Source organism: Oncorhynchus gorbuscha, linkage group LG25 (genome assembly GCF_021184085.1).
Source record: "Oncorhynchus gorbuscha isolate QuinsamMale2020 ecotype Even-year linkage group LG25, OgorEven_v1.0, whole genome shotgun sequence".
NCBI lineage: Eukaryota > Metazoa > Chordata > Actinopteri > Salmoniformes > Salmonidae > Oncorhynchus > Oncorhynchus gorbuscha.
The window spans coordinates 28,506,147-28,528,646 of NC_060197.1; the positions used below are offsets into that span (position 1 = coordinate 28,506,147).

Genomic DNA, 22,500 nt, shown 5'->3' on the forward strand with positions numbered 1-22,500 from the left:
GAGACAACAGAGGACCAGACAGACTGACCAGAGAGAGGAACCAGACAGACTGACCAGAGAGAGGAAACCAGACAGACTGACCAGAGAGAGGAACCAGACAGACTGACCAGAGAGAGGAACCAGACAGACTGACCAGAGAGAGGAAACCAGACAGACTGACCAGAGAGAGGAACCAGACAGACAGACAGACAGACAGACGGACCAGAGAGAGGAAGACCAGACAGACAGTCGGTCCAGAGAGAGGGACCAGACAGACAGGTGGACCAGACAGACAGACGGACCAGAGAGAGGGACCAGACAGACAGATGGACCAGAGAGAGGGACCAGAAAGACAGACGGACCAGAGAGAAGAACCAGACAGACAGACAGACGGACCAGAGAGAGGGACCAGACAGACAGATGGACCAGAGAGAGGGACCAGACAGACAGGCGGACCAGACAGACAGACGGACCAGAGAGAGAGACCAGACAGACAGACGGACCAGAGAGAGGGTTCAGACAGACAGACGGACCAGAGAGAGGAACCAGACGGACAGACGGACCAGAGGGCGGGACCAGACGGACCAGAGGGAGGGACCAGAGAGAGGGACCAGACAGACAGACGGACCAGAGGGAAGGACCAGACAGACAGACGGACCGACCAGCGGGAGGGACCAGACAGACAGACGGACCAGCGGGAGGGACCAGACAGAAAGACAGACCAGAGAGAGGGACCAGACAGACAGACAGACCAGAGAGAGGGACCAGACAGACGGACGGACCAGAGAGAGAGACCAGACAGACTGACCAGAGAGAAGAAACCAGACAGACAGACCAGAGAGAGGAACCAGACAGACTGACCAGAGAGAGGAACCAGACAGACTGACCAGAGAGAGGAACCAGACAGACTGACCAGAGAGAGGAACCCAGACAGACAGACCAGAGAGAGGAACCAGACAGACTGACTAGAGAGAGGAACCAGACAGAGAGACCAGAGAGAGGAAACCAGACAGACCAGAGAGAGGAACCAGACAGACAGACCAGAGAGAGGAACCAGACAGACAGACCAGAGAGAGGAACCAGACAGACTAACCAGAGAGAGGAAACCAGACAGACAGAACAGAGAGAGGAACCAGACAGACTGACCAGAGAGAGGAACCAGACAGATTGACCAGAGAAAGGAACCAGACAGACTGACCAGAGAGAGGGACCAGACAGACAGACAGACCAGACAGAAGAACCAGACAGAGAGAGGGACCAGACAGACAGGCGGACCAGAGAGAGGGACCAGACAGACAGACGGACCAGAGAGAGAGAGCAGACAGACAGACGGACGAGAGAGAGGAACCAGACAAACAGACAAGATGGACCAGAGAGAGGAACCAGACAGACAGACTAGAGAGGGGAACCAGACAGACAGACGGACCAGAGAGACAGACAGACGGACCAGAGAGAGGAACCAGACAGACAGACAGGCGGACCAGAGAGAGGAACCAGACAAACAGACAGACGGACCAGAGAGAGGAACCAGACAGACAGACAGACGGACCAGAGAGAGGGACCAGACAGACAGACGAACCAGAGAGGGAGACCAGACAGACAGACGGGCCAGAGAGAAGAACCAGACAGACAGACGGACCAGAGAGAGGGACCAGACAGACAGATGGACCAGAGAGAGGGACCAGACAGACAGACCAGAGGGAGGGACCAGACAGAAAGACAGACCAGAGAGAGGGACCAGACAAACAGACAAGATGGACCAGAGAGAGGAACCAGACAGACAGACTAGAGAGGGGAACCAGACAGACAGACGGACCAGAGAGACAGACAGACGGACCAGAGAGAGGAACCAGACAGACAGACAGGCGGACCAGAGAGAGGAACCAGACAAACAGACAGACGGACCAGAGAGAGGAACCAGACAGACAGACAGACGGACCAGAGAGAGGGACCAGACAGACAGACGAACCAGAGAGGGAGACCAGACAGACAGACGGGCCAGAGAGAAGAACCAGACAGACAGACGGACCAGAGAGAGGGACCAGACAGACAGATGGACCAGAGAGAGGGACCAGACAGACAGACCAGAGGGAGGGACCAGACAGAAAGACAGACCAGAGAGAGGGACCAGACAGACAGATAGACAGACAGACCAGATAGAGAGAGACCAGACAGACAGACAAGACGTACCCGGACCAGGTTGAACCCGGGCTCTCCCTTGCGGTGCATGGTCGTCAGGGTGTTCTGCAGGGTCCTCCAGGTGACCGTCTTGCCGCTGCCCGTCTTGCCCACGATCATGGTGGAGTGTCTGGAGTTCTTGGTCTCGTACAGCTGGATGACCTTGGTCAGGGTGAAGGGGGTCACCTGCAGACAGGCCTGCCGCAGCTCCGCCTCGATCGTCTCTCGCAGCTTCGGGGAGAGGAAGGGATGGATGGAGAGAGTGAAGCAGATACAGACAGCGGGACGGATAGACAGAGTTAGTGAAACAGTATTCTGGGCTACTAGCTGAGGTCTGCCCTGGGGCATCTGGTACAGAGCAGTCAGAGGGTCTGAATTATACATCTGAACAATGCTGACCAACACAAGCATTCAGTGTATTTACAACGCAACAATGTAAACACTTCAGAGTATTTATCTCTACCCCAACCTCCCAACCCCTCCCCATTCATGTAACTGTACCAGTGGGACTGGGAGAGACTGTTTATTAGCAGGCCAAATAAACAGCTAGATGAATAAATATCAGTCTCTCTCTCTCTCTCTCTCTCTCTCTCTCTCTCTCTCTCTCTCTCTCTCTCTCTCTCTCTCTCTCTCTCTCTCTCTCTCTCTCTCTCTCCACACACACACAACATGCAGAGTGAGGCAGCTCAACACACTGAATTATTTATGGAGATGTGATGCGGCATTTGTCAACTTGGCTCACTCACGTCTCGGTAGTGTGAAAAGCAGATGGCACATTTTAGAGACGGCAGTCGCGTGTGGAGAGAAAGAGAGAGAGAGAGTGAGGGGGGAGAGAGAGAGGGGGAGAGAGTGAGGGGGAGAGAGAGAGGAAGAGAGCGAGAGAGTGAGGGGGAGAGAGAGAGGGGGGAGAGTGAGGGGGAGAGAGAGAGGAAGAGAGCGAGAGAGTGAGGGGGAGTGAGAGAGAGAGGGGGAGAGAGTGAGGGGGAGAGAGAGAGGAAGAGAGCGAGAGAGTGAGGGGGAGAGAGAGAGGGGGAGAGAGTGAGGGGGAGAGAGAGGAAGAGAGCAAGCGAGTGAGGGGGAGAGAGAGAGGGGGAGAGAGTGAGGGCGAGAGTGAGAGGAAGAGAGCGAGAGAGTGAGGGGGAGAGAGAGGGGGAGAGAGTGAGGGGGAGAGAGAGGAAGAGAGCGAGAGAGAGTGAGGGGGAGAGAGAGAGGGGGGAGAGAGAGAGAAAGTGAGCGAGAGAGTGAGGGGGAGAGAGAGAGGGGAGAGAGAGTGAGGGGGAGAGAGTGGGGGGGGAGAGAGTGAGGGGGAGAGAGAGAGGAAGAGAGCGAGAGAGTGAGGGGGAGAGAGAGAGGGGGAGAGAGTGAGGGGGAGAGAGAGAGGAAGAGAGTGAGAGAGTGAGGGGGAGAGAGAGAGGGGGAGAGAGTGAGGGGGAGAGAGTGAGGGGGAGTAAGAGAGGGGGAGAGAGTGAGGGGGAGAGAGAGAGGGGGAGAGAGAGAGAGAGTGAGGGAGAGAGAGAGAGAGTGAGGGGGAGAGAGAGAGGGGGAGAGAGTGAGGGGGAGAGAGAGAGAGCGAGAGAGAGTGAGGGGGAGAGAGAGAGGGGGAGAGAGTGAGGGGGAGAGAGTGAGGGGGAGAGAGAGAGGAAGAGAGCGAGAGAGTGAGGGGGAGAGAGAGAGGGGGAGAGAGTGAGAGGGAGAGAGAGAGGAAGAGAGCGAGAGAGTGAGGGGGAGAGAGTGAGGGGGAGAGAGAGAGGGGGAGAGAGTGAGGGGGAGAGAGAGAGAGAGAGGGGGAGAGAGTGAGGGGGGGGAGAGAGAGAGGAAGAGAGCGAGAGAGAGTGAGGGGGAGAGAGAGAGGGGGGAGAGAGTGAGGAAGAGAGCGAGAGAGTGAGGGGGAGAGAGAGAGGGGGAAGAGAGTGAGGGGGAGAGAGAGAGGAAGAGAGCGAGAGAGAGTGAGGGGGAGAAAGAGAGGGGGGAGAGAGTGAGGGGGAGAGAGAGGGGGAGAGAGTGAGGGGGAGAGAGAGAGGGGGAGAGAGAGAGAGAGAGTGAGGGGGACAGAGAGAGGAAGAGAGCGAGAGAGAGTGAGGGGGGAGAGAGAGAGGGGGAGAGAGTGAGGGGGAGAGAGAGAGGGGGGGAGAGAGAGGGGGAGAGAGAGAGGGGGAGAGAGAGAGTGAGGGGGAGAGAGAGAGAGAGTGAGGGGGAGAGAAAGAGAGAGTGAGGGGGAGAGAGAGGGGGAAAGAGAGGGGGAGAGAGTGAGGGGGAGAGAGAGAGGAAGAGAGCGAGAGAGAGTGAGGGGGAGAGAGAGAGGGGGAGAGAGTGAGGGGGAGAGAGTGAGGAGGAGAGAGAGAGGGGGAGAGAGTGAGGGGGAGAGAGAGGAAGAGAGCGAGAGAGAGTGAGGGGGAGAGAGAGAGGGGGGAGAGAGTGAGGGGGGAGAGAGAGGGGGAGAGAGAGGGGGAGAGAGTGAGGGGGAGAGAGAGAGGAAGAGAGCGAGAGAGAGTGAGGGGGAGAGAGAGAGGGGGAGAGAGTGAGGGGGAGAGAGTGAGGAGGAGAGAGAGAGGGGGAGAGAGTGAGGGGGAGAGAGAGGAAGAGAGCGAGAGAGAGTGAGGGGGAGAGAGCGAGGGGGGGAGAGAGTGAGGGGGGGAGAGAGTGAGGGGGAGAGAGTGAGGGGGAGATGGAATGACAGCTCTCCAGAAGTGTTTCGCTCCCCCACTCCTCCGCTCCTCAGTCCCACCACGGGTTCACCAGACCGCTAACGTGTATGTATGTGTGTGTGTGTGTGTGTCCTCACATCATCAGACAAAAGCACAGTGAGTGTCCGTTACCTGAAGCAGAGAACTTGTAGTTCTCAGAGACTCGTTCATTAGTTAATGCATTACGTCCATCTGCTTTGACAGGCTCCAACGAAACTGGGAAGGTGTGTGTGTGTGTGTGTGTGCATAGGTACCTTTCCGTAGTCGATAGTAGGGGTCTCCACTGCGGGGAAAAGGTCCTGGATGATTCCGTCGAACAGCGGCAGGTCGACGGAGGCCAGCTTCGCGATGTTCATGTCTTTCATAGACATCAGCAGGATCTGATCAGGGGTAAGAGATCAGGGGGTGACATCACATCCTGTTTGAGCCACAGCGAGGTCTAGTTTTCTGTCTTTAACATGAATTGACTTTAAATACAACTGTACGTCGACTCAACTGTACACAAGGTTCTCGTTCAATCACCACCGAATTAACTTTTACAACATCAACAGAAACTTAACAAATGTGAGGAACTGTGAATTTATACAAAAGTACAGAGGAACGACTGAAGCTTTGCTATCAGGTAAAAGATGAATCCTTTTCAAGTTTTTGTCCTCTTTGATACATCATCACCGTGTCAGGCAGCCCTTCAGGTGTTAGGCACACTTTTATGGTGTCAAACTCTCATCTGCATCTCTCACACACACACACACACACACACACACACACACACACACACACACACACACACACACACACACACACACACACACACACACACACACACACACACACACACACACACACACACACACACACACACACACACAGGTCAGATGGATTGAATTACAGGTCTATTTAGGAGATTAACAGAAAAGTGCTGTTGGACAATGTATTCAAATGGAGATTTCTATCTTTCTTTTGCTCTCTGACGTCTGTCTGCCTGCCTGCCTGCCTGTCTGCCTGTCTGTCTGTCTGCCTGCCTGTCTGTCTGCCTGTCTGTCTGTCTGTCTGTCTGTCTGTCTGTCTGTCTGTCTGTCTGTCTGTCTGTCTGTCTGCCTGCCTGCCTGCCTGCCTGCCTGCCTGCCTGTCTGTCTGTCTGTCTGCCTGCCTGCCTGCCTGCCTGCCTGCGTGTCTGTCTGCCTGCCTGCCTGCCTGCCTGCCTGCCTGCCTGCCTGCCTGCCTGCCTGCCTGCCTGTCTGTCTGTCTGTCTGTCTGTCTGTCTGTCTGTCTGTCTGCCTGACTGCCTGCCTGCCTGCCTGCCTACCAGACTCTGTCTCTTAAGACTTTTTATCTTTTATGGACTCACAGGTCATCTAATTGAACCCAATGCTGGAAGGTGAGCAGAAGTATAGCTGTGTAGTTCTCTGCAGGCACTGCTGTTACTGTATACCCTGGTCAGTTGAAGTGAGTCATTTCACTGTACCTCCTCGTCGGCCACGTCGGGGCAGACACGTCTCTTCTTGCCAGCGTAGCGGAGCAGCGATGTCAGGGCACGCAAGCCAAAGTCATAGTGGTCTTGTTTCGACAGCTGCTGCACTGCCAGAGAGTACAGGGTGAATACCTTCTTAGCCAGCAGCTGGAGAGAGAAGCAGGGGGGAGGGGGGGGGCATGAAAGATAGGATGGGAGCGAGAGAGGAAAAGGAAGAGGAGGAGAGGGGAAGATAGAGGGGGGCAGAAATAGAAGAAAGAGAAATGGAGTCAGTAACCACATCTACCCATCACTACTTAATGACCCTAGAGCATAGCGTGAAGGATAGGCCTCTCATATTTTTATTGAACCTTTATTTAACTAGGCAAGTCAGTTAAAGAACAAACTCTTACTCACTATGACGGCCTACCCTGGCCAAACAGAACAAAGTTTTCACTGAGTTAGAGGTCATATGAGGAGATCAGCCAATTGAAATAAATTCATTAGGCCCTAATCTATGGATTTCATATGACTGGGAATACAGATATGCATCTATTGGTCACAGAACCCTTAAAAAAAATGGCCTTACAATGGGCCTCGGGATTTTGTCACAGCATTTTCGTGCATTCAAATTCCCCATCTATAAAATACAATTGTGTTCGTTGTCTGTAGCTTATGCCTGCCAATACCATAACCCCATCACCACTATGGGGCACTCTGCTGATGTCAACATTGTGAACAAACCCTTCGCCCACAAGACACAATACATGAGCTCTGCGGTTGTGAGGCCCGGTTGGACACACTGACAAATTCTCTAAAACGATTTTGGTAGAGGAATGAACATTCAATTATTTGGCAAAAGCTATGGTGGACGTTCCTGCAGCAGGCATGCCAGTTGCATGCTCCCTCAAAACATCTGTGGCATTGTGTTGTGTGATAAAACTGCACATTTTAGAGTGGCCTTTTATTGTCCCCAGCCCAAGGTGCACGTGTGTAATTATTATGCTGTTTAATCAGCTTCTTGATATGCCACACCTGTCTGGTGAATGGATTATCTTGGCAAAGGAGAAATGCTCACAAACAGAGATGTAAACAAATTTGTGGACAAAATTTGAGAGAAATAAGCTTTTTGTGCGTATGGAAAATATCTGGGATCCTTTATTTCAGCTCATGAAACATGGGACGAACACTTTACACGTTGTATCATCAAATAACCTGGTCATGTGAAATGTGTCATATAGACATGCCTGTCTGTCTGTCTGTCTGTTTGTTAGCTGACCTGCCAGCTAGAGAGACAGACAGACCAGAAAATACGCTATGAGGATGCCCTGCCCTACAGCAGACAGCTTGACAGACACTGGCTGTCATGATCCCCTCTTGGCAAGCAGGCTGTGTGTGTGTGTGTGTGTTGTGTGTGAGGTGCGTCCATCACATGGTCACCCCTTCGTCTCGCTCCTCCTGTCCTCCAGTCTTCTATCTCAGCAAGGGAAGCTGTGTGTGTGTGTGTGTGTGTGTGTGTGTGTGTGTGTGTGTGTGTGTGTGTGTGTGTGTGTGTGTGTGTGTGTGTGTGTGTGTGTGTGTGTGTGTGTGTGTGTGTGTGTGTGTGTGTGTGTGTGTGTGTGTGTGTCGTAGAGAGGTAACATCTGATTATGTATGACAAAGATGTCAGTGGGTTTGTGTGTGCTTTTCAGTAAGCATATGAGGAAGATAGTGAGTGTACATTACTGTAAGAGTGTGTGTGAGAGTGTGTGTGAGAGTGTGTGTGTGTGTGTGTGTGTGTGTGTGTGTGTGTGTGTGTGTGTGTGTGTGTGTGTGTGTGTGTGTGTGTGTGTGTGTGTGTGTGTGTGTGTGTGTGTGTGTGTGTGTGTGTGTGTGTGTGTGTGGAGGGCTCCTGGGTTACCATGTCAGCTTGTTCTCATCACTTCTCCCTTCATGCGCTTCAGTGACACACAATTGCTCATGCACACAGTTACGCAAACACACACACACACACACACATGCATACGCACAGGCCGACACACACAGCGTTGTCATGCAAGGCAGAGCAGACGATGGGCTCACGGGAAGCAAATCCTCTTTCCTGTCTGTTCCAGCTCACAGAATACAGAATACGCTCCACACTCTCAAAACAGGCCAAAGCAGACCAAAATAGGCCAGACACCTAGGCCAAAAAGCCTCATGCCAGCAGATAGGGGTTATTTCTGCATGGCTCTGATGGTGATGGTGATGGTAGCACCCCATCAGGGACAGGGACAATATCTCTTTGACACACATGCAGTGAAAGGGGTGTGTGTGTGTGTGTGTGTGTGTGTGTGTGTGTGTGTGTGTGTGTGTGTGTGTGTGTGTGTGTGTGTGCGTGCGTGCGTGCGTGCGTGCGTGCGTGCGTGCGTGCGTGCGTGTGTGTGTGTGTGTGTGGCAAGGGGACCTGAGATGTGTGTATGTTGGCCTGGGTTCAGCTGGAAATTGGGCTTGGTTGGCATTGGGGTGTTAGTGGTTTAAAGCAGGCGTGAACAGCCTCTCCCTCTTTACTTTCCTCTCTCCAGTCCGTCTCTCTCCGTCGGTCTGTATCTCCTCCCTCCCTCAATTCCTACATATTTCCTTATCCTCCACCTTCTCACCCTCCCTTCGTTTCTACCTCCCTCCCTTGTTCCCTCCCTCTGTGTCAGGGCTGGAGTGGATGTGTTGTGTTCTGGTCTCTCTCCCTCCGTCTCTACCTCCCTCCCTTGTTCCCTCCCTCTGTGTCAGGGCTGGAGTGGTTGTGTTGTGTTCTGGTGTCTTTCCCTCCGTCTCTACCTCCCTCCCTTGTTCCCTCCCTCTGTGTCAGGGCTGGAGTGGATGTGTTGTGTTCTGGTCTCTCTCCCTCCGTCTCTACCTCCCTCCCTTGTTCCCTCCCTCTGTGTCAGGGCTGGAGTGGATGTGTTCTGGTGTCTTTCCCTCCGTCTCTACCTCCCTCCCTTGTTCCCTCCCTCTGTGTCAGGGCTGGAGTGGTTGTGTTGTGTTCTGGTCTCTCTCCCTCCGTCTCTACCTCCCTCCCTTGTTCCCTCCCTCTGTGTCAGGGCTGGAGTGGATGTGTTCTGGTGTCTCTCCCTCCGTCTCTACCTCCCTCCCTTGTTCCCTCCCTCTGTGTCAGGGCTGGAGTGGATGTGTTCTGGTGTCTTTCCCTCCGTCTCTACCTCCCTCCCTTGTTCCCTCCCTCTGTGTCAGGGCTGGAGTGGTTGTGTTGTGTTCTGGTCTCTCTCCCTCCATCTCTACCTCCCTCCCTTGTTCCCTCCCTCTGTGTCAGGGCTGGAGTGGATGTGTTGTGTTCTGGTCTCTCTCCCTCCGTCTCTACCTCCCTCCCTTGTTCCCTCCCTCTGTGTCAGGGCTGGAGTGGTTGTGTTGTGTTCTGGTCTCTCTCCCTCCATCTCTACCTCCCTCCCTTGTTCCCTCCCTCTGTGTCAGGGCTGGAGTGGTTGTGTTGTGTTCTGGTCTCTCTCCCTCCGTCTCTACCTCCCTCCCTTGTTCCCTCCCTCTGTGTCAGGGCTGGAGTGGATGTGTTGTGTTCTGGTGTCTTTCCCACCTCTTGTTCATCTGCTGTTATTTGTGATGTTCATTTAACACATTCTTTCTCTGGCAGTTAATTACCGTTCCCAACAGGAGACCACACGCCACTGCTGTTTGGGGCGTGTGTGCCTGTGTGTGGATGGGGAGGGGGTTTGAGAAGTTTAATGAAGGTTAACCCATAACAGTCTAAGCCGGGGGGGTCTACTAAACTATATGGCATTTCTTTAAGAAGGTCATACCAAGGATCATTTAGCTATTTGATTTAGATTTTTTTTTATAATAAATAAATATGATTTTTTTTTTCATAAAACATGCTACAGACAGAAGTTGGCCGTACCGACTTCGGACGAGTCCCAAGACGCTTGCGGGGGGGGGGCACCATCGAGGGGTCACAATAGTTTGTAGGCCAAATCGTTTGGATGCTACAGATGATTTGGGGAGAAGACTGATTTTCGGGAGATCTCATGGTCTGACAAACACCACTCCAGCTCTGTCTCCTTCCACTGCAGATGTGGAAGCGCGATATCAGTGGTTTGAGACGCATCCAATGCATAAATACCAGGATATCTTTAGCTTAAACTGGAGGATATTTATGGCTATTGTTTATTATTATGCTAAGAAAGAATTTGCGGGAGGCGCGGACATCGACTCTAGGGGGTTAACAAAGGGTGTCATGGGTAAGTGTAGTGAGTTTGGCGTGTGTGTGTGTGTGTGTGTGTGTTGGTGTTGAAGCCTCGGGGGTGTGTTATAGGTTGTTATTGAAGCGCGGGTGGGACTGGGAGGGTGCTCTGTGGCAGAAGTGAATTTGAATCTTGTTAAACACACGCTGCGGAAGCAAGCACACACACACACACACACACACACACACACACACACACACACACACACACACACACACACACACACACACACACACACACACACACACACACACACACACACACACACACACACACACACACACACACACACACACAACCCCCCTGTGAGTCAGCATTAATCCTGCTCCGGCTCCGGTCCCAGTGATCTGTGTGTGTGTTTGTGTTTGTGTTTGTGTGTGTGTGTGCCAGGATTCCATGCCTTCATCCGATTCAATAGGAGTCCCACTGTAGATAATCCCATAACATCCTGGCCGCGCTCCAAATCCCACTGACACTCATCTCAGAGCACGAGGCAGCGTGTGTGTGTGTATATATATGTGTGTGTGTGTGTGTGTGTGTGTGTGTGTGTGTGTGTGTGTGTGTGTGTGTGTGTGTGTGTGTGTGTGTGTGTGTGTGTGTGTGTGTGTGTGTGTGTGTGTGTGTGTGTGTGTGTGTGTGTGTGTGGGGGTGTTCCAGGGTTTTTCTCTCTGCCCATGGCAAAATGTGTAGAATTGCAAGAAGTTGAACTGTTCTACGCCACTAGTTGATACTTATTCAAAGGGTTGCTGGATCGAATCCCCGAGCTGACGAGGTAAAAAAATCGTTCTGCCCCTGAACAAGGCAGTTAACCCACTGTTCCCTGGTAGGCCGTCATTGTAAGTAAGAATTTGTTCTTAACTGACTTGCCTAGTTAAATAAAGGTTAAATGTATTTATTTGATTTTATATTCAGTACCAGTGACTGGCGCGCTGTCTCTGCGCCTCCGGGTCTCTCCAGTGTCTCAAGGCCACTGTCTTTCGCACGCAGAAATCTTTGGTCTCTGGCTGCCACAGTGGCACGAAGAGTGAGATGTCCTTTAGAACGGTGTCGTACCCGGACAGAAGATCTATTTAGCAAGGAAAAGCCAATGTGCATAACCAATTGAAAGTTTGTTTGGTAGAAATTAGGGCAGTCAAAAGTGAATACGTTAATTACAGTTACTGGTCAAAATTTGAAGCGCGGGCCTCCCGGGTGGCGCAGTGGTTAAGGGCCACCAGAGACTCTGGGTTCGCGCCCAGGCTCTGTCGCAACCGGCCGCGACCGGGAGGTCCGTGGGGCGACGTACAATTGGCCCAGCGTCGTCCGGGTTAGGGAGGGCTTGGCCGGTAGGGATGTCCTTGACTCATCGTGCACCAGCGACTCCTGTGGCGGGCCGGGCGCAGTGCGCGCTAACCAAGGTTGCCAGGTGCACGGTGTTTCCTCCGACACATTGGTGCGGCTGGCTTCCAGGTTGGATGCCCGCTGTGTTAAGAAGCAGTGCGGCTTGGTTGGGTTGTGTATCGGAGGACGCATGACTTTCAACCTTTGTCTCTCCCGAGCCCGTACGGGAGTTGTAACGATGAGACAAGATAGTAGCTACTAAACAATTGGATACCACAAAATTGGGGGAATTGTTTTTTAAATTTTAAATAAAATTGAAGCGCAACACCACAACACGCACCCCTTTCAAGCGCAACACTCAATGTGCGCTCTTAGTCTCTGCCGCTAGCAGCCGCTGTACAGACGTCTGTCTCTCTTGTGGCGCTTGAACATCCACTACGTGCACAGCTTTGAGCAACCATTTTGAAGGAAAACTTACAGGAGGTTCAATCATAAACACATTCCCAGGTGTTTCTTTCGATAGCAAGATAACAGTGGCTAGCTGGTTATGCTAACATTAGCTAGCTAACCACACGAGAATGTTTACAATGCCATGGCTGAATGCCTCTTGGTTCAAGTCTAATTTCCCACAATGATTTTATTCAGAACAGGACATCCATTCCATTTAGCTAAGATTTAAGCAAATGTGACCCTTTTCAGGAAGCTCGGCATTTGTCGCACATCACTATTTCACAGGAGAGGCATTTGAATATTATAAATGTTTTTAATGCGTTTTTTTTTGTTGCAGAAATGCCTTCTGGAAGATGTGAACTTTCATGTGCCTTTAATAACAAGTGTGTATGCCATCGGTAAACACCAATAAAATTGTTCAATTACGAGCCTAGTTGGTGTAGCCACGGAAAAACACAGGAACCTTCCCGCCAGCCATGATTGGCTGAGATAATGGATGGGCTGGACATGCCGAGAGATGAGTTTTGATTGGTCTGCCATGTAGCGTGCTTCTGTCTATAACATGAGCTGCTCAGTATGTGTAGATCATCCTTTCTACTGCAGCTTTTTTTTAAAGGTATCATGAAGAACTTCAAAAGGTGTTGCTACTGCTCTCAACATTGTTGCCCTGAATTGAACAGGCGCTATCAACACAGATCAGCGGGACAACGCTGTGATGGACTGGAGGACGATCGTGGCATGCTGACTCGCTCGGACTCTGAAAATGAATCAGTCGATGAGGGAATCCCTGATTTAGGTAGAAACATTTGAATTGAACCAGACATTGTAGAGTCTTCTGATGACAGTGATGGGGAAGAAACGGCGATCAACAGTGTTGTTGTCACAGAAGAAGTTGACAGAGTTTTAAAATCAGTGGAATGCCTGGTGGAAGCAAAGAGATTATGCAAATGCTGAGGGGGGTCAAAAACAGAACATAGAAGGCTGTTGTATAAAACATCTTCAAACTAAGGGCAACCATGGCATCCATGACAGAGAGTTAGAATCATTTATCATGTATACCAGTCTAGCTACACTTTCTTATGTTGTTAGAAAATAGTTTTCATTGCAAGTTAAAGCGTACTATTAGATAGCTAGCTAATGTTAAGTGAATGATCTGTGTAGTAATATTATTTGTATCCCAGAAAGCCATTTTAAATGCTAGTTATAGCCTAATGTTAGCTAGCTAGCTAACATTGAACCTATTTGGTTAGCTTTAGCTACCTGCAGTCGGTGGCTGTATTTAGTTTTCATGCTAGTGAAGGCTGAGAATCCACTCTCACATAGGTACGTGGTTGCAAAAGGCATCAGTGTCTTAACAGGTCGATTTGCCAAGGCAGGATACTCTGAGAGCAGCCCAATCCAGAAATCTGGCAGTGGCTTCCGATTAAATAACATTTTCACAGAACCGCTTGTTGCAATTTCAATGAGGCTCTCTTGTTCAGATATCGGCAAGTGGACTGGAGGCAGGGCATGAAAGGGATAACGAATCCAGTTGTTTGTGCCATCTGTTTCGGGAAAGTACCTGCTTAATTGTGCACCCAACTCACTCAGGTGCTTTGCTATACCACATTTGACATTGTCCGTAAGCTTGAGTTCATTTGCACACAAATAATCATACAATGATGGAAAGACATGTGTGTTGTCCTTGTTAATGCAGACAGAGAAGAGCTCCAACTTCTTAATCATAGCCTCAATTTTGTCCCGCACATTGAATATAGTTGCGAAGATTCCCTGTAATCCTAGATTCAGATCATTCAGGCGAGAAGAAACATCACCCAGATAGGCCAGTTGTGTGAGAAACTCATCACCCAGTACTTTAAAAATATCCTCTCATGTTGGCCTGGTTTCCAGTGGTGTGCAGAAGAGGATGCCTTCCTTAATTGACCCCCCCCCCCATAAACGTAACAGACATATACTAGGAGCTGTGCCAGGCCCGCCACGCCTGTTGACTCATCCAGCTGTAACTCATATAATTCACTGGCTTGTATGCGAAGCATTAATTGTTTCAAAACATCTCCTGCCAAGTCACTGATGCGTCGTGAAACAGTGTTGTTTGATGAAGGCATTATCTGTGTAGTTTTTTGGGACTTTTTCCCCCAGCATTGTCCCAGCCATATCCGTGGCAGCAGGAAGAATTAAGTCCTCCACAATAGTATGGGGCTTGCCTGTCTTAGCCACTGGTAGCTCACCATACAAGACTCTTCCAGCCCCTTCTTATTAATGGTATCTGTTTCTTTTATACATGTCTTACTACCTGAAAGTGGTCTTAATACTCACTCCTGTGGAAGGCCTCCCGAGTAGTGCGGTGGTCTCAGACACTGCATCACTAGTGATCCTGGTTTGAGTCCAGGGTGTCGCAGCTGGCCGCGACCGGGAGACCCATGGGGTGAAGCCAAATGGGCCCAGCGTCGTCCGGGTTAGGGAGGGTTTGCCGGCAGGGATGTCCTTGTGCCATCGCGAACTAGCAACTCCTGTGGCGGGCCGGGCACAGTGTACGCTGACACGGTCACCAAGTGTACGGTGTTTCCTCTGACACAGTGGTGCGGCTGGCTTCCGGGTTAAGTGGGCATTGTGTAAAGAAGCAGCGTGGCTTGGTTGGGTTGTGTTTCGGAGGACGCACGGCTCTCGACCTTCGACTCTCCCGAGTCCGTATGGGAGTTGCAGTGATGAGACATGACTGTAACTTCCAATTGGATATCACGAAATTGGGGAGAAAAAAACAACAAAAACCCAAATAAGAAACTAAATGTCTGCACAAGAGTGTCATTGAATTGTGAGATAGTACTTTTGCACATATAACACACTGTGGCTGAGGAAAGGCACTACTCCCAATATAAGTGCATCAGATTCACAACTGTCTGTGTCCATGCTAGCTGGGCTAACAACAAATGTAGAATGACTGATGCTAGCATTGGGTGTGCTCGTGGAAGCAGAACAACTTGTCATTGACAGGGGCAGGTGTAGTACTGCTGTTAGTAGCAGTACTACCAGTAGAGTTGGTATGTGTCTCTATGACGTGGGCCTTACTTTTTTTAACCATTTATCCATTTTCGAGCAAACAGAATGAGCAGCAGCTACATTTAGCTACATACGGACCGTTAGTGGAATTCTCACGAGAGAGTAACGGTTAATGTGATTGGATGTTAATTATTTGACTAGGCTACCTGTATTTGACATTGTGTTGTTATTTCCCTGAACACTAGATGTGTTGCGCCTCTCGTGGGAATGAGACCAAGGTGCAGCGTGGTAGGCGTTCATGATTTTTAATAATCTGAACACTAGATGTGTTGCGCCTCTCGTGGGAATGAGACCAAGGTGCAGCGTGGTAGGCGTTCATGATTTTTAATAAACTGAACACCGCAACAAAATAACAAAGTAGAAAAAACGAAAGCGCACAGTTCTGTCAGGCAACAAAACAGATAAACAGGAAATAACACCCCACAAAACCCAAAATCACAACTTATATATGATCCCCAATCAGAGACAACGATAGACAGCTGCCTCTGATTTGGAAGCACACTAGGCAAAAACAACAAAGAAATAGAAAACATAGATTCTCCCACCCGAGTCACAACCTGACCTAACCAAACATAGAGAATAAATGAGGATCTCTAAGGTCAGGGCGTGACAAGATGGTTCCAAAAGAATTTGGGCAGTGAAACGAGGCTACTCAGGCGATAAAAAAAACTCACCCAAATGTTAAAAGAAAACTCACCCGTTGGAAAATATAAATAGACTGTTTGAAAATGTGAAGGAAAAAAAACACTTACCCAATTTTGGGAATATCTGGTCTAGAATGTCATTGTATGCTGTAGCGTTAAGATTTCCCTTCACTGGAACTAATGGGCCTTGCCCGAACCAGTTGGCACTTTGCATTGGGGCAGGTTACGTTCTCCTGGTATCCACCAAACCAAGATTCGTCCATCGGACTTCCAGATAGTGAAGCGCGATTCATCACTCCACAGAATGCCTTTCCAATACTCCAGAGTCCAATAGTAGTGTAAAGCTTGTGTGGCCTACCACTTCGTGGCTAAGCTGTTGTTGCTCCTAGACGTTTCCACTTCACAATAACAGCACTTACAATTGACCAGGGCAGCCCTAGCAGGGCAAAAATTTGACAAACTGACTGTTGGAAAGGTGGCATCCTATGACGTTGCCACGTTGAACGTCACTGAGCTCTTCAGTTTCAGTAGGGCCACTCTACTGCTAATGTTTGTCTATGGAAATTGCATGGCGGTGTGCTCAATTTTATACACCTGCCAGCAACGGGTGTGGCTGAAATAGCCAAATACACTCATTTGAACGGGTGTCCACATACTTTTGTATATACTGTACAGTGTACCATTTTCTGGCTCTGTCTCTACTTTTATCCGATGTAAAAAACACAATTTCAAAATTTGCTACATAGAACCCGAATCCAGGTGGTGGGTCTTGAATGATCCCAATTCTTCAAGTAGCAGCTTGTGACAATATATATATATATATATATATATATATATATATATATATATATATATATATATATATATATATATATATATATATTTTTTTTTCTTTATTTTACTAGGCAAGCCAGTTAAAAACAAATTCTTATTTACAATGACGGCCTACCCCGGCCAACGCTGGGCCAAATGTGAGCCGCCCTTTGACACTCCCAATCACGGCCGGATGTGATACAGCCTGGATGGCTACATTAGTTCATGTCGAAGAACATGGATCAGTAGCCTCGGCTAGATCTAAAAGCTGTATGATATTTGACATGAACTCTGACGTGGCTGATCTGTTCTTATTGTCTTAGAATACAGTTTATTTTCTGATTTCCCCCTGAAAATCTAAAGATGTTATACCTACAACATAGTGCCACGTTAGTATTTGTATGTAAACATCTTTATTTAGGGAACAATTTCAAAAAATGCCATTCATCGAGTTAATCGCACAGAGAACCATGCAATTAACTCAATGAATTGTTGTAATCGTTTTGACAACCCTAGTAGGTGTTCAAAAAATGTATTTTCCCGTGGCACAGCGCCACAGCTAAAAGAATGCAGCAGAAACACTGGTGCGCTCGCCCCTAATTCATATCTGTGTGTCATCGTCACGTAAAGTAAAATCCATATCCTGTAACATCAGATTTGTGAGACGCAGCGTAGCGGAGACAGTAAATGCGATATCCACCAGATTGATTTGATGATATGCATCTATATCTATCCTTCAGTGCCATGGGAACTCAATCTCATCTGATGATTGCTTCGCTCTCAACATAAAAGAAACGTCTATATTTCATTAACGCGCCAGTGATAATTCTACAACATATTCTTTAGAAACCACCACGCATTGCGAGCGAACAGTGTTGAATATATACCTACCACCAGTGCAATTCATTAAACTGACAAACTTATATGGAATATGAATATCTTGTTCATTTAGTTAACAGACACAGTGGGCAAGTAGGTTTTTCAGACACAGTGAAATAGTAGATATTACAGTACTATCTTGTAGTATCATAGTTAGGGCCAGGAGTTTTTCCAGGGCTTCATGCGAGCTAAGCAAGACAAACTCTAGGCCCTATGGTCAGGAAATACTCTTCAGGCTTTAAGAAGCAACACTTAAGGTCTAGATTTTTTTGTTCAAGAAAAAATCCTGTCCCTTGTCATTTACATAGTGTTATTACCTTGAACATAAAGGTCTCTGTCACTTCCTCCCTCCATTCCTCCCTCCATTCCTCCCTCCATTCCTCCCTCCCTCCATTCCTCCCTCCCTCCATTCCTTCCTCCCTCCACCCCCCCTCCATTCCTCCCTCCCTCCATTCCTCTCTCCCTCCATTCCTCCCTCCTTTCCTCCCTCCCTCCAATCCTCCCTCCATTCCTCCCTCCTTTCCTCCCTCCATCCATTCCTCCCTCCCTCCCTCCCTCCATTCCTCCCTCCATTCATTCCTCCCTCCATTCCTCCCTCCATTCATTCCTCCCTCCCTCCATTCCTCCCTCCTCCATTCCTCCCTCCCTCCATTCCTCCCTCCATTCATTCCTCCCTCCCTCCATTCCTCCCTCCCTCCATTCCTCCCTCCCTCCATTCCTCCCTCCATTCATTCCTCCCTCCCTCCATTCCTCCCTCCCTCCATTCCTCCCTCCCTCCATTCCTCCCTCCATTCTTTCCTCCCTCCATTCCTCCCTCCCTCCATTCCTCCCTCCCTCCATTCCTCCCTCCATTCATTCCTCCCTCCATTCCTCCCTCCTTTCCTCCCTCCCTCCATTCATTCCTCCCTCCCTCCATTCCTCCCTCCATTCCTCCCTCCATTCCTCCCTCTGTACTTGTATTACCTTGCAGTTGTTGAATCCCTCTCCGAACAGGGTGATCTCAGCGATGAGGGTGGAGTCTGGTACCACCATGGAGATAGGCCTGAACATGGACTTCAAGTTGTCAGGCAGCTCTGTACGACCGGCATAGCCTGGAGATGGAGAGAACTCTTATTAACACATTATCTCTCTCTCGCTCTATCCCCCCTCTCTATGTCTCCCCCCTCTCTCTGTCTCCCCCTCTCTATGTCTCCCCCTCTCTCTGTCTCCCCCTCTCTGTTTCCCCCTCTCTCTGTCTCCCTTTCACTCTTTCTTCCCCCTCTCTCTGTCTCCCCCTCTCTCTGTCTCCCTCTCCCCTGTCTCCCCCTCTCTCTGTCTCCCCCTCTCTCTGTCTCCCCCTCTCTCTGTCTCCCTTTTCACTCTTTCTTCCCCCTCTCTCTGTCTCCCCCTCTCTCTATCTCCCCCTCTCTCTGTCTCCCTCTCCCTCTGTCTCCCCCTCTCTCTGTCTCCCCCTCTCTCTGTCTCCCCCTCTCTCTGTCTCCCCTTTCACTCTTTCTTCCCCCTCTCTCTGTCTCCCCCTCTCTCTGTCTCCCCTCTCCCCCTGTCTCCCCCCTCTCTCTGTCTCCCCCTCTCTCTGTCTCCCTTTTCACTCTTTCTTCCCCCTCTCTCTGTCTCCCCCCTCTCTCTATCTCCCCCTCTCTCTGTCTCCCCCTCTCTCTGTCTCCCCCTCTCTCTGTCTCCCCTTTCACTCTTTCTTCCCCCTCTCTCTGTCTCCCCCTCTCTCTGTCTCCCCTCTCCCTCTGTCTCCCCCTCTCTCTGTCTCCCCCCCTCTGTCTCCCCCCTCTCTCTGTCTCCCCCTCTCTCTGTCTCCCCTTTCACTCTTTCTTCCCCCTCTCTCTGTCTCCCCCCTCTCTGTCTCCCCCTCTCTCTGTCTCCCCTTTCACTCTTTCTTCCCCCTCTCTCTGTCTCCCCCTCTCTCTGTCTCCCCCCTCTCTGTCTCCCTTTCACTCTTTCTTCCCCCTCTCTCTGTCTCCCCCTCTCTCTGTCTCCCCCTCTCTCTGTCTCCCCCTCTCTCTGTCTCCCCTTTCACTTTCTTCCCCCCCTCTCTGTCTCCCCCTCTCTCTGTCTCCCCCTCTCTCTGTCTCCCCCTCTCTCTGTCTCCCCCTCTCTCTGTCTCCCCCCTCTCTCTGTCTCCCCCTCTCTCTGTCTCCCCCTCTCTCTGTCTCCCCCTCTCTCTGTCTCCCTCCTCTCTCTGTCTCCCCCTCTCTCTGTCTCCCCCTCTCTCTGTCTCCCCCTCTCTCTGTCTCCCTCCTCTCTCTGTCTCCCCCTCTCTCTGTCTCCCCCCTCTCTCTGTCTCCCCCTCTCTCTGTCTCCCCCCTCTCTGTCTCCCCCACTCTCTGTCTCCCCTTTCACTCTTTCTTCCCCGCTCTTTCCCCTTCTCTCGAACACACACTAAATCCATTTTAAAAATGTGACAGTGATTCTAACTTGAAGTAAGCTAGGCTTTAGTGAACTAACACTCACACTTGACTCTTTCCCCCATACTAGTTCTGATAGCTACTTTATTGAGGAAAAAATGTACTTACTATGACTGAGAAATGTGGTTGTCCCACCTAGCTATCTTAATATGAATGCACTAACTGTAAGTCCCTCTGGATAAGAGCGTCTTCTAAATGACTAAAATGTAAATCCTCAATCCTGAATGGATATCAATGAGACATGTCTCAATACTATAGTTTCATGTATGCACAGTTATGTGAAATGACTGTACCAGGGTTCATGGTGATGAAGATGCCACAGGACCAGACCAGGCGGATCTCTCGTCCTTCGAAGATGAAGCTGGTGACTCCAGCAGACAGAGCAGACAGAATGGACAGGATCTGCTGAGCCACCACTGACAACACCTCAATGTTGATACGGTTAAACTCATCAAAACAGCCCCACGCACCCGTCTAGAGACACACACAAATGATTTTAGCCGGGCGTTATTTTCAACAGTGCTGTGTATAACTTTTGTGTTACCTGAAAGGTAGATTGTGTTGCCTGTACAACACTGACTTAAGTGCATAACCCATTCAAGACTTTCAATGGATATGCAAAACCTAAGATGAAGTACGCTGGCTGTTTTTCAGACACAGATTAAGCCTAGTTCTTCACTCAGAAGCACCTAAGACGGACACGATTCTTAGTCTAGTCTTAGTCTTAGGACTAGGCTCCGGGAAACCATCCTAATGACATAAGGGCGCATCTGTTTCTTCACGGTCCATTACCTGAGCCAGTCCAGAGTACATACGTCCCATGGACTTGAAGTCCATTCCATCGGAGCAGTTGACCACGATGACGTACATGCCCATAGCCTTGCCCAGGTCCTTGACCGTCTCAGTCTTCCCTGTCCCTGCTGGGCCTTTAGGAGAGCCCCCCCGGTGGAGGTGGAGGGCTGTGGTCAGGGTCATATAACACCTGGAAGATGAGAGAGGGAGAGAGATAGGGGCGGGGGCGCTGAGCATTGCAGCTTCTTCAAGGTGCTGGAATCAGAGACAACTGAAATATAGTGCACTTAAGCAATAAGGCCAGAGGAGGTGTGGTATATGGCCAATATACCACGGCTAAGGCCTGTTCTTATGCACGACGCAACCCACAAACCCCCGAGGTGACTTGTTGCGATTGTGAACGAGTTACCAATGTAACTGGAGCAGTAAAAATACATGTTTGTCATACCCATGGTATACGGTCTGGTATACCACAGCTGTCAGCCAATCAGCATTAAGCACACAAACCACCCAGTTTATAATATAATATAAACCCCAGGCGTTTCATATATTTGCTCTCTTCCAGAGCTCGCACACCTGATTCAACTTGTCAACTAATCATCCAGGCCTTAATTATTACATTTTTATAGACTTTTTTCGCAAATATTGTCTTACTTACTTTAATGAAAAACTGCACTGTTGGTTAAGGGCTTGTCAGTAAGCATTTCACAGTGAGGTCTACACCTGCTGTATTCAGCGCATGTGACAAATCAAATGTGATTTAATTTGGGGAAATCAGGGGAGATAGTTCAAGGCTGCAGCAGAATTGTGAATCGTCCCCGAGGAGAGGATGAAAACCACTGATACAGAGAATAGCTTGTGTTTACCTGTCAGTGAGTGGGGTGATGACCAGTCGTCCAGAGTTACCCAGGTACTCATAGCTGTACTGGAAGTGTGTGTTGGTCTGCCTGATGATACAGTCATCCACTTCCTATGAACAGAGAGAAAAAAACGTTTAGAATGAAACGTGATCTACCTCTTCACTTCCATCCCTCTTCCTGCTTTGTGTTCTACCTCCTCTCACCCCTCTCCGTACCGTCCCCCAGTAGAGGAGCTGGCAGAGACAGTCGAAGGCCCCTTACTCCTCTCCTCCCCCTATCCTAACCTCCTTCTTACCTCCCCCTCTCCTTTCCTCACCCCTCCTTCTTACCTCCCCTCTCCTCTGAAGGCCCCTTACTCCTCTCCTCCCCCTATCCTAACCTCCTTCTTACCTCCCCCTCCTTTCCTCACCCCTCCTTCTTACCTCCCCTCTCCTCCTGACCTCCACCTCCCCGCTCCTCACCTCTTCCTGACCTCCCCCTCTCCTCACCTCCTTTCCTCCCCCTCTCTTTCCTCACCCCCCTCTCCTCACCTCCTCCTTTCCTCCCCCTCTCCTCACCTCCTCCTTTCCTCCCCCTCTCCTCACCTCCTCCTTTCCTCTCTCCTCACCTCCTCCTTTCCTCCCCCTCTCCTCACCTCCTCCTTTCCCCCTCTCCTCACCTCCTCCTTTCCTCCCCCCTCCTCACCTCCTTCCCTCCTCCCCCCTCACCTCCTCTTTCCTCCCCCTCTCCTCCTTCCTTTCCTCCCCCTCTCCTC

General features: G+C 50.2%; 1 protein-coding gene across 2 annotated transcripts in view; it reads right to left on the reverse strand.

Moving 5' to 3' along the window:
- Positions 1-22,500, reverse strand: part of dnah2 (dynein, axonemal, heavy chain 2) — a 253,765-nt gene that overhangs the window by 101,758 nt on the left and 129,507 nt on the right. For both annotated transcript variants that reach the window (XM_046327988.1, XM_046327989.1), the window contains exons 36-42: positions 21,753-21,856; positions 20,887-21,076; positions 20,388-20,568; positions 18,641-18,768; positions 6,307-6,459; positions 5,096-5,221; positions 2,170-2,388 (exon numbers count right to left, since the gene is read on the reverse strand). In XM_046327988.1, the coding sequence (XP_046183944.1) occupies positions 2,170-2,388; positions 5,096-5,221; positions 6,307-6,459; positions 18,641-18,768; positions 20,388-20,568; positions 20,887-21,076; positions 21,753-21,856 (1,101 nt within the window). The remainder of the gene's footprint in view (positions 1-2,169; positions 2,389-5,095; positions 5,222-6,306; positions 6,460-18,640; positions 18,769-20,387; positions 20,569-20,886; positions 21,077-21,752; positions 21,857-22,500) is intronic.